The sequence below is a fragment of the Anas acuta genome, chromosome 12, assembly GCF_963932015.1.
Source record: "Anas acuta chromosome 12, bAnaAcu1.1, whole genome shotgun sequence".
In the NCBI taxonomy this organism is placed as follows: Eukaryota; Metazoa; Chordata; class Aves; order Anseriformes; family Anatidae; genus Anas; species Anas acuta.
In genome coordinates, this window is record NC_088990.1 from 13,354,080 (window position 1) to 13,366,425 (window position 12,346).

A 12,346-nucleotide genomic window follows, 5' to 3' on the forward strand; every position below is an offset into this window, starting at 1 on the left:
ATGAAGGGTTTAATTCTCATAATTCGGCTTAAACAGAGTTGAGACAAATTCAAACCTGAGGATGTTCTTTTCATTATCGTGCTAGTATCTCTCAACTAATGTACTTCTGTGCTTATCCTTAATTTGCTAAAAGATCTTGGAATGTTGTGCGTTTTTACTGGAGGGATGGGCATGGGGAGAAAGGGGTGTAATCTAATTTCTTGTGCAAGTAAAAAGTATACCAACAGAATATACTCTGCAGAATTGTCTAAATGATAACTGGTCGTTAGAGACTTAAAGTATATTAATGATAAAATATGATTTTTCCAAAAGGAATTACATTTTTTAATAGTTTTCTCAAGGTAAGAATCTGTTCTCTTTGGAAGTCAGAAGAGTTCATATTCAAATGCATGCCTTTGCTGGTCTACTGGGCCTCAAAACTAAATGTGAGAGCTTGTCCTTGTTATAGTTTTGTGTATTGTCAGTGTGATGATGCAGAATCTAATCAGGTTACTTGCACAGATCCTGAGGATATTTCTTGCCTTTTCCTTGCTGTATGGCATTATCTGTTTGGGTTAGGTAAATTGTAAAGCAATGCCTGTTTTATTCTGAAGCATTACAGGTTGTCTAGCCTTAGGCAGGTTTTTGCTGCAGTTCGTTGCTTATTTCTATCATGTTTTTTCTTAGAGGTTTTAGGTGGAAAAAACATATTAAAGGGTTTCCTTCACTCACTTGGTTTTATGAAATATTCATGTCATTTAAGCACTCTTTAACTGAGCGATAATACAGCATGGGAGCTTAAAAACAGGAATAGTTCCAAGTTGTTTTCCTGATTGTTTCATGCTGTCTTGCAGCAATTTTGCAACTTTTTTTTTTTACAGAACTGTGTTTAGCAGTGATTCTGTTGTCTTCTCCATCCAAAGCATGCCCTTTATGTCAGCAGCATAGTACATCATGCTGCAGAGTGGTTCTAAAGTAAGTTGATAACTTTATAGATTATATGGACCTGAAGTTTAGGTCATTGCCTCCTCGATATCCACTGGAAGATTCATTACATTTTCTGTAGGACTGTCATTTTATGGCATTGGACTGGTGTCAGCAGTCAAAGTTCTGACTAAAAAAAAATACCTGAAACAAAATTTATTTTTTAACAAAAATTATAATGATGCTTAACACTTCTGTAAATGTCCATCTGTGCTGCCTGCCACAGCTCAGTTCTGGCTTATTACAATGATCAGATATGTGCTAAATACTGGTCCAATTAGTCCACTTTGGGAATAAAACTGTGGTAGACCACAGTGCCATTGCTTAATTTCATGTTCTTTTCTGGCACACCTCTTGAGAAATAAGTGCTGTGACTGAGCATGGTGCCACACTTAAGAGGCAGGAAATTTGGGTTCTAATCTTGATATTCCTTCAAATTAGGATGTCAAGTGAGACTCTGAGTCACTGTTTCAGGCAACAAAATCTATATTGTTAAACACTTGCCCACCTTTGTGAAGTCCTGTGACATTGGTGGGTGCACTTCTCACATTTTTAAATATCGATACATTAAGTTTTATTTCCAAACTCTGCTGTAGTACTTTGTATCATCTCATAAGATTTTTTGCTTGATTTGACTTTCATTAATAACTGCTGCAAGATTATTCAAAGCACAGTGCTTCTGGGCACTGAATGTCAACAAGTGTGTTTCTCAACATGCCTGCAACTTGGGACCCTGACTTCCCTGGCTGTGAGACTCCTCTCTCCGTGTTACATTTCATGTACCTAACAGATGGTGCAGTTAGCTTCACTTGGGATTTGTTCTCCTTTGAAGTTGAACAAAGGATGTAAAATTTGAGAAGTTGTTTGTTTCTTTTTATTTTGTGTGTGTGTGTGTGTGTGTGTGTGTGTGTGTATGTGGTTTTTTTCTTTTCTTTTTTGGCATGAAAGACAAAACCTAATTGGCACATCGCATTTGTAGTCCCAGTTTTCTGTACTAGATGTATTCGTAGATCAGTGGCCCTGTGTCAGTACACATTGATGCTGAGAGATGAAGTGTTTTCACAGCCCATTGCCACCCAAGCAGGACAGTATGTATGAAGGTGGAGCATTTCATATTTGAGTTGGTTTTGTTTTTTTTTCCAAAAAAAATCTTAAAATATTTTTGATTATATTAAAAAATATATATATAATAATAAAAAAAGACCAGACACCAACAAAAATAACCATGATTTTAGTCTTGTTATGTTAGACTTACACTGTTCTTCGTGACAATCAGTGAGTGTCCAGATGCCTATAAGTACTTCAGACAAAACCACGAAGCCGTAGTGGTTTTGTGGTGTTTAGGTGCTCCTATATAGGAAACCAGTCTGGATTCCCATGGCTGATTTTTCAGTCTGAGGACATGCCTGTCAATGGTGAGAGGTTCGTGGGTTGTTCACTAGCAATTTAATGGGCTGTTGTCTGTTAAGAAGACTAATCAATGCAATTTATTCTGCAGCATAAAAATCGTAGGCCCATTTTCATGAACAGCAATGCTGAAGTTAAATGCCTTTTCCTGTTCCAAGTATCTAGTGATCTAAGAAGAAACCAAAGAGTGATAGAATTACAATTACAAATGATGAAATGCACACTTGTGCATATTGCTCAGTAATATAGTAGGCATTCATTTAAGGGGAGTTTTTGCAGCATACAGCATTGAAAACACATGTCTAATAGGTGCATTCATTTTAATACGCTCATTCATTGAGCAGGCCTGATTAATTAGTGCGTGTCACCATCTGGTACTTACTGAGACTATTCATTTTTAAAATGTTGAAATTGTAGGGAATGTTGCACACCAATTAAGTTCCTTTTAATTGGATTATGTTAGTATAAAGTATTACTGGCAAAGGCCTTCATTGTGATTCAGCCAGCATGCATCTAAGGGAGACCCGCCAGCCTGAAATTACTTAGAACAAAGGGAAAATGCCTGAAATGCATGTTTATTCCCATCTTGGTGCACTCAACAGAGATGATGTCAACAAATAATACTGCTGCATTTCTGTGCAGTTTCCTGACATGAGGATGCCTCTGCTGATAACTGCTTCAGCTCTGCACTGCAACTCTGAACCCGTCATCCCCTAACTCAGACCTGGAAAGTGAAATATCATCTTAACAGGGCCTGACTGAGCCCTTCTGTGTGCAGTTGTGTATCTGCTGAAACAAGAGCACTGTTTCTCATTTATACAAAGAGTGATTTAGCCTTTAAAGCTGATAAACTAACTGTGCTGACTCAACCACCTAGTGAATGAAGTATCACGAGCTGCTGGCTGCAGCACCACGTTAGGAGCAGAACTTGTCTGTCTGTACTTGTTCCTGTCACTGACTCGCTTGGTGAATTTTAGTTGTTTAATGTCATTGCACTGCAGTGTTTCTGTGTATAAATTGTGAATAGGTATGTTTATCAACTTGCATAAAAAGCTTTGAGATGCAGGGTGAAATGTACCGTGTTATTACGTGTTTACTGTTAACACTTTAGAAGCCTAATTGAGTATCTTCAAATAAGTTCTGTTGTCCAAACTACTCATTTCAGAGGAAGGAGCAGCTCTGCAGAGTTAGCATTTCCTTAGCAGGTAAATGGGCAGTCACTGGCTGCAGGGAGGCTACAGAGGAAGAGATACCAGGAGCACCGTTAAGCCCAAACGATCTGATGTGTGACTGCCTGGATCTCCTCACGACCCTCCTTAGTTTTGAAGAGTATGGCAAGAGTCTAGAAATGAACACTGTCTGGATATCAGGGCCAAAGATTTTTTCTTTGTAAATTTGTGTGTGTTTTCATTACCTTCAATGGACTCTGCTGCCCCCTATCCAGCTGCAGCTGTCGTTAACAGCAATGGAAGCAATATCCTGAACATGTGAAGAATGTTTGAATTTTTTTTGTATTGAAAGATTACATTCATTTCACTCATATTCACTTTTACTGCTATTATCACTCATAGGAGTGATTATGTGGTTGAAACAGTAAATGTGTTTTCTTTAAAGGCAGAGGAAAGCATCAGAAAAATCAATTTTAGTTATACAACCATTAAAAAAATGCTAGATTTTTTTGGAGAGTGCAAATACCTGTTTAGACATATAAAAGTCACTGAATTTAATCTGTTACAGTAGATTGCTTTTGATTTTGAAGGATGGAAATAGTTCACCATTGGATTTTTTTTTTTTCTTAATGTACATTTCCTCTTGTGTGAAGGTGCATATTTCCTCTTCGTTACAGCTGCAGGCAGTGTAAAGCATTTTACAGGCACTGCTCATCCTGGAAGTGCCAAATCCAATTGGAAATCTGTCTGTAGTTTACAAAGGCGAGAAGTCAGTGACTCTTGCCTGTTTCACAGACTGTGTCAAAAGTCATGTTTAGAGCATGTTGAGTTTAAACCATTTCCATTTGGTGCTGAAATGCAAAAGATTTAAAATATCTGTATGCATCTTACGTATTTTCTGTCTGCGTATTGATACATGCCTGCATTTACATACGCAGGTCTGTGTGTGTAGCATTTGAAATTCAGTTACTGCATTAGTACTCCCGGGACATGAAGTATGCACAGAACTGTGACCCTGCCGTACTTCGGCTGTTACTGGAGCCTTGGGTTGTAGGTTTGGCAAGCCTCCTGTAGTCTGCAGTCACACGTTTTGTGTAGCACTCACCTGGGTTAGAGGAAAACTGATCCGTAACAGTGTGTCTGTGCAAATGTGAGTAAGTACAGCTGGTGGTAAAACACGAAAATATTTTGATGTGACAGTGTGCAAGAGAGTGCTTTCTCATTTTATCCCAACCTTATTAGCCGAAAATGCATAGCCTAGAAGGCCATAAAACTGTCTGTTCTGTGATAGGATTTAAGTGCACTTTGTGCCATTTCTAAGAAATAATATCACCCAGTTAAATCCTAAAAACCATACGCAGGTGCGCTAATCTCTTTGTTTAAATTGTCTGCTTGGAGATTTTATGGAATGGAGAAATATATTTTCCAAAAGAAGATTTATTTTGGCTGTGCAACTTTTAGTGCAACTTTTCTCCTTTTAGTTGTTAACATGAAAAGAAAGAGTTAACCACAGTATAAAATTCTAGTATTCTCTATTTCTTTCTCTCTCATATTTTAGGAGAATTACTTCTTAATGTGATTTTTCTGGTTACAATGCCCAGGCTGACAAAGTGTTGAACCAACAAATCTTTGCAAAGATCAAAACAATGCAAAGGCCTTTTTACTCAGTGTATATTTAAAACAGAGGCTGAAGTTTGGGCAGAACTCTATCTGGCAGACTTTCTATCTCTGAGGTCATACAAAGAAAAAGCTTTTGGCACTGAGTTTTTGGCAAAAAGCTGTGTCTGGAAACATATTCAGTCAGTGTATGAAATATGATAGCGCTGGTACCATGACTGTGTCTGAATGTACTCTGTTATAATACAGTTAGACTTCAGCCCCATCTGGTGTTGGAACAGAATTCCTATTTCAGAGTTTTCCAGCGTAGGCTAGCCCTTTGCCAAAACACAGAGCAGTACGTGAGGAGACTGACAAAGTCAGACAAGTGTCAATTTTACTAATGATTTCTATTGTTTGCTCCACTAATGTAAACCAGTTGTGCCCGTGGTGAATTCCAGCATAAGTGTCCTGCTGTTACTAACCTCTGGCTTTATAGAAAGCTGCATCTTTAACTGAGTGGGTTTGGTACTACATTTTCAATGTACCTATGTGAACAGCAAGTATGTTTTTATCCAAAGCCTTTAAAAATATAAAATTACTGATCTATCAATGCCTGCATTAGCAGAAGCAGCAACAGAGAGCTTCTTTCACCTCGGTAAAATGTCAGATCATTTCTGAGTTATGCAACAATGATGAAGAGACCAGAGCTGTGGTTTTGGCTTAGAAGGCTTAAAATCTTCAGGCATTAATTCATAAAACACAGATCTGGGATACTCCAATGACTGTGAAGTATAACAGATTCATGCCTGATTTTTACTCAAGGTTGATCATTTCAGGAAAAAAGACAACTCATTTTGAAATAGATTTACAATTATATTTCAATTGTTTTGGCAGGGGGCGGGGTTAGGTGGAAAAGCTACTTGTGAAACAAATCAGGAACTAAAAGTCATCGATAGCTTTGTTTTGAGGATATAAGAATGGTTTATTGCCACTATAGCAAGCTAAAGAAGAAACTGACTTTCTATAAAGGCTGCCCCAGCATTTTAGCTGATTTTTCAGCATAAAGTCCAGCCTGTCTTGTCAAACAAAGTATCTGTCTAGTTATAATTTGACTCTGCTGAAAAAGTGCTTAAATGGCAGAGTTTGGAATTGGTTGAACATATTTTGCCACTTAAGCTCAGCTCATTCAACATTTGAAGCTGAAACGAGTGATCTAAATTGCATTTGATAGAGTAAAGTATATTCTTTTACTTTCTTGTCACACATTTAAATGGTTATTTTGAAGACAATATGCACTAATCTTTGCTTTTATGTCCTTTTCCTGGCATGTGATTTATTGGGCAAAAATTAAGGTCAATGGTCCTGAACTAGTCAAGAGAATTATTCTATGTTCTCAGTCATTGCCATTTTTCTCTCTCTGCTCTGAGTAATATAGGGCTTCACTGACAAAGTTTTAATTCTTTATGTCCGAGAAGAATACTTGCCACATTTTTTTGCATTTCATCTAAGTAGCGCAGTGGTGTAATCTGGCAGGCAGCTAAGCACCACACAGCCCTCACTCACTGCCCCTTCTCCTTCTGCCTCTCAGTGGGATAGGGGAAAGAATTGGTAATTGGAGGGGAAAAAAAGGTAAAATCTCATGGGTTGAGAATAAGATGGTTTAACAGGACAGAAAAGGAAGGGAAAACAATGATAAAAGAATTTGCAGCTCAAGTGGTGCACAATGCAGTTGCTTACCACCTGCTGTCCGATGCCCAGCCTGTCCCTGAGCATCATCCCACCAGGTTTTATTGCTCAGCGCATGGCATGGGACATCTCTTTGGCCAGCTGGGGTCAGCTGTCCTGGTTTTGTCCCTTCCCAGCTCCTTGTGCACCCCCAGGTACCTCACTGGCAGGGCAGTATGAGAAGCTGAACAGTCCTTGACTCAGTGTAAGCACAGCTCAGCAACATCTAGAACATCCATGTGTTACTGGCGTTATTCTCAGCCTAAATACAAAACATGGCACCATACCAGCTACTAGGAAGAAAATTAACTCGATCCCAGCTGAAACCAGGACTGTGGTTTTGTAAATTTAAGTAAAAAGAGCTTAAGGCATCAGCAAAGGGCTACTTGTTTTTTCTGAGTTGTTAGCAGTATTCAAAAAAGTATAAAGATCATCCTGTTTTTTCCCCATTCTTATCCTTCTTCTCTCTTTTGTGTTTCAGAATGATCACTGCTCAAAACAGTAGCCATACCAAGGGAACAAAGAGGAAACACATGAATGAAATTCTGACCATGCACTGAACAGCACAGCATCAAGCGCCAAGCTCTGGGAAAATGTCTGCTTGCAACACTTTCACTGAACACGTCTGGAAACCTGGTGAATGTAAGAACTGCTTCAAGCCAAAAAGCTTGCATCAGTTACCCCCAGTATCTGAGAAAAAAACCCTCTCGCATGGCAATCTGAAAACCAACGCAAACCAAAGTAACAGCCATCGTGGTGGAAACAAAGGAAACTTCCGACCGCCTGTGGCAAAGAAACCCACGATAGCTGTGAAGCCCACCATGATGGTGGTAGATGGGCAGGGTGTATGTGGCGAAATCAGCGCGACGGATCATTGTGAGAACAAATCGGTGCCCCCAGGCTGGAACCGAAACAAAGCTGTCTTGAACAAAAAACCACTGAACAATAATAATGAAGATGAAATCGAAGGTTATAGCCATGTTCACAGGCCTTATGGCAACAACGATGGTGTAGGTAAGATACCAAATAATAATAATAATGGACTGACAGAAGTTTTGAAGGAGATTGCAGGTTTGGATACCACACCTCAGCTAACTGGAAATGAAATGAACTCGAGAGAAACCTTCTTGGGAAGAATAAATAATTGTTATAAAAGATCATTAGAAAGAAAGATCCCTCCAAGCTGCATGATGGGTGGAATGAAGGATTCGCACAGTAAGCATGTTATTCTGAGTGGAAGCACTGAAGTAATAAGTAATGAAGGTGGACGTTTCTGTTACCCTGAATTCTCCAGTGGAGATGAGAGTGAGGATGACACGTTTTTTGGCAGCATGCAGGAAGAGCATGAGAGCTGGGATGAAAGTGATGAAGAGTTGCTAGCAATGGAAATTCGTATGAGGGGCCAACCTCGCTTTGCTAATTTTCGTGCTAACACCCTGTCTCCTGTTCAGTTCTGTGTTGACAAAAAATGGAACACTGTGCCCCTTAGGAACAAGTCTCTTCAGCGGATCTGTGCGGTCGATTACGATGATAGTTATGATGAAATTTTAAATGGTTATGGGGAAGAGACTGTGATTCTTTATGGGCAAGAGAGCATGCAGAGCATGGTATCTTCTGATTCTACATCTCCTGATTCTTCGTTGACAGAAGAGTCTCGTTCTGGAACAACCAGCAGTTCTTCACAGAAACTCTGTAATGGAGGATTATCTCCTAGCACTCCTCAGGACCTCAAATTGATCGAACCAGAATATGAAAGTCTCTGTGTTAGTCAGCAAGTGAAGGATGCGTCAAAACCTTCCAGAAATATTCCAAAGAGCCTAGAAACCCACAAGGCAGTCCTTGCTCTTCGACTGGAAGAGAAAGATGGCAAAATTGCTGTACAGACTGATAAGCAAGAGAATAAAAGTTCTTCAGATGTTACTGGTCAAGCTGTAACTATCAACTTGGTGCCTGTGGAAGAGCAAGCTAAACCTTACAGGGTGGTGAACATGGAACAACCAGTTTGCAAGCCATATACTGTAGTGGATGTATCAGCTGCCATGACCAATGAATGTAAGGAGAGTCCAACTGAAACCTCAGAAACCAAAAATGCATCATCTAACCCAAGCTCACCAGTAACTCCAGGCACGCCTATTGCATCCTCTGCAGCATCACCTGCACGAGTCAATGCTAATCTGAAAAAATCCAGTGCAATCAGATATCAAGAAGTGTGGACTTCTAGTACTAGTCCAAGACAGAAGATACCTAAGGTAGAGTTAATTGCTAACAGCTCAGGACCTTCTGTTCCTCCCAGGAAGACAAGCCACAAGTCAGCTCCTACTTCGCCTACAGCTACAAACCTTTCCTCAAAAACTATCCCAGTTAAGTCTCCAAATTTATCTGAGATAAAATTCAACAGCTACAATAACGCTGGCATGCCGCCTTTTCCTATTATCATTCATGATGAGCCCACTTATGCTAAGAGTTCCAAAAATGCTATTAAGGTTCCTATTGTAATCAATCCAAATGCATACGATAACCTGGCTATCTATAAAAGTTTTCTAGGGACCAGCGGAGAGCTATCCATCAAAGATAAAACTACCAGTGTAATAAGCCACACATATGAAGAAATAGAAACAGAAAGCAAAATGACTGAAGCTATAGGGAGCAAACCCAGTGAATTTTCCCAAGCGAAGGGGGTAACTAATAACACCGAATGCAGGCTGGGTTCTGTGGCTCAGAAGGTCCAAGAGTTTAACAGCTGCCTCAGTAAAAGTCAGATATCACCACAGAGAAGTCATAGTTCTGACCACAGCTCCCCATCAAGAATTCAAAAGACAACCCAAGAGCCAGCAGATGTGACATCGGAGGCTTCTGTTGGCAACAGCAGTAGAGAGAATGCAAGCACGGTGCTTTCACAGATTGTGGCTTCCATCCAGCCTCCGCAGTCTCCGCCAGAAACGCCTCAGTCTGGACCCAAGTCTTGCAGTGCAGAAGAACTGTATTCCTTACCCCCTGATGCAGATGCTACTAAAAACACCCTGGTACGACCCAAATCTCTTTTTACATCACAGCCTGAAATAGAGCCATCCAAGACAACGGAAAACACAGCCGTTAAAATGCAGAAAGATACGCTATCACAGCCGGTCGCCACCCATTCTCCAAAGCCAGTGAGAGGCACCCCAAATACCACAAGTCCCAAAACAGAGCAAGCACCGCCATTTCCTCCTCCACGGTCCACATCTTCACCCTATCATGCAAGTAACTTGTTGCAAAGACATTTCAGCAACTGGACCAAACCAAATAGTCCCACCAGGTCAACGGAGGCTGAGTCAATCCTGCATTCGGAAGGTCGACGAGCTGCTGACGCAAAACCCAAGCGCTGGATATCATTTAAGAGCTTCTTCCGCCGCAGAAAAACTGATGAGGAGGAAGACAAAGAGAAAGAAAGAGAAAAAGGAAAATTGGTGGGTCTTGATGGAACTGTAATACATATGCTCCCTCCTCCTCCAGTTCAGCGTCATCAGTGGTTCAGCGAGGCAAAATCAGAGACCAGTGAGAAGCCATCAATTGTTTTCATGTATAGGTGTGATCCAGCACAGACTGAACCAAAGGTTGACCAGCAATACAAGAGTGGAGTGGAGTCTGCTATTGCTGATGCACTAGCAAAAGACAAAGGAGAAACACAGGAAAAGTCTCCGGAGAGCTTGGAACAGAAAATAATGAGCCATTCATCACCACCTCTGATTCCGAAGAAAATCCCCAGGTAATCCGCTTGTCTTTTTATTCATTCAGCTGTGAACTGCATTGTATGTACTACCAAAAAGGGAAGAAATCAAGGGGTTTTATTAAGTGTAATTTTTTTCCAAATATATTTATTTTAAGGTATCTTAAAGTATATTCTAAAAATCTTTGCTTTATATTGGATATCAGAAAGAATTAAAAAAAAAAATTACTGGGAACAGTAACTGCTATTTGGAGTTGGTATTTGCAGGTTCATTAATACATTGTGATAGTCATGTTCCATTGAATCAGATTTTCCTGAATTCCTAGTTAAAGAAATAGTTCTTATGTTATACGAGAGCTAAATAATTCCTCTGTGGAAATAGAAGGCTACTATTTAAAAGAAGAATAGAAGTTAAAAGATCTGTGACGCATAAAAGGTGGTGTGCTAACTTTATCTCACATACCCATGAAAACAAGATGGGCTAATTAACATGATGCTACACTGCAACATCACTGCTGCACTCCTAAAATAAGCCATGTGAAAAGTAATAATAGAATTAAATTATCTACAAAATAATAAATCTACATTTTGCAAGGCCTTTAGCAATGAATATACTCTGCCCCCTAACAGTACTGGATTCAGCAGAGCCCATTGCTCCATTTCTGCCTGACAATTTTGTTCAGTGATTTCATTTTTAATATTTTTTAAATCATAATTTGCTAAAATCATGTGTTGTTTTCTCTAGGAATATTTGGTCAGATTAATTATCTTACTCTATAAATTCCAGGTAGTTGAATGTTTTAGGTCTTGGTTTAAAGGCCTGTTTATTTCATTCTCAAGGATACACATGCTTTTTTGGATGTCTCCAAACACAAAGAAAAATGCTTGTTCCAGATACACGTTGTTTTCAATGCACCACAGAGTTCTTACAGTGCATGACAGTGCATAACCTGGGGTTCTGGAGGTATTCATTGCAGGCTACAGCGTGGGCATAGTATGCATTTCACTGAGTATAGACCACAGCTGTAGATGTATTAGACTAGGTCTTCTAAGGTTATTATACAAACTGATTCCAAAATAACTTCAAATTTGCATTATTTGATTCATTGCAACAATAACCTACTGGTAGGAAATTCAATTTTTTTTCAACTTTATCACCTATGTGGGAATTTCACAAATGTATTGTGGAAAAAATATATTTTTTTTCTCTATTGTCTTGTCTGTTAAAGAAAATCACAGTGACTTTTAGTTAAATGTTTTAAACTGATGAAAAATGACCATTGCATGGAGTGGAATTAAATCCCTTAATATCACATCTTGGGAAGAGTGGTATAGCATTCTCATGGAGGTCAGGACTACGTTCAGATTGTTTGCCCTTTGTCAGACCTGGAACCCCTTGGGGTGTTACGCTGGTGATAGGGTTTATCATAGTATGATGTAAAGCTGGTTTCTGTAGGTTTCAATTTGAATTAATTGCCCCCAAATACAGTGCATATTACAGTTTAAGGCTGAAGACTGTGGAGAATGTACCTAGGGGTGGAATAACTCTTTACAAGAGACTAGTCTCTTTAGACTTACTCTAAATTAAATGGGGAGAAGTAGGCAGCTTTAGAGAACAAGTTAAAGAATCTGGAAAATTTGTGCTCTCAGTTGTCCCTACAGAGGAACACGTTCTTTGCATTATCTCCAGGGAAACCTGAAGAAAGTGACTTTGTGTCAACATCTTTCCAGCAGCCTTACTGAATATATTGCCATCAGCAGGTTCGCTCACACTCTT

At 39.5% G+C, this 12,346-nt stretch overlaps 1 protein-coding gene across 5 annotated transcripts in view; it reads left to right on the top strand.

The window, feature by feature from the left end:
- PEAK1 (pseudopodium enriched atypical kinase 1) overlaps nucleotides 1–12,346 on the top strand; it is a 118,173-nt gene that overhangs the window by 72,807 nt on the left and 33,020 nt on the right. For all 5 annotated transcript variants that reach the window (XM_068695850.1, XM_068695849.1, XM_068695853.1 and 2 more), the window contains one exon: nucleotides 7,345–10,608. In XM_068695850.1, coding sequence (XP_068551951.1) covers nucleotides 7,457–10,608 — 3,152 coding nt within the window. In that variant the 5' untranslated portion in view covers nucleotides 7,345–7,456. The remainder of the gene's footprint in view (nucleotides 1–7,344; nucleotides 10,609–12,346) is intronic.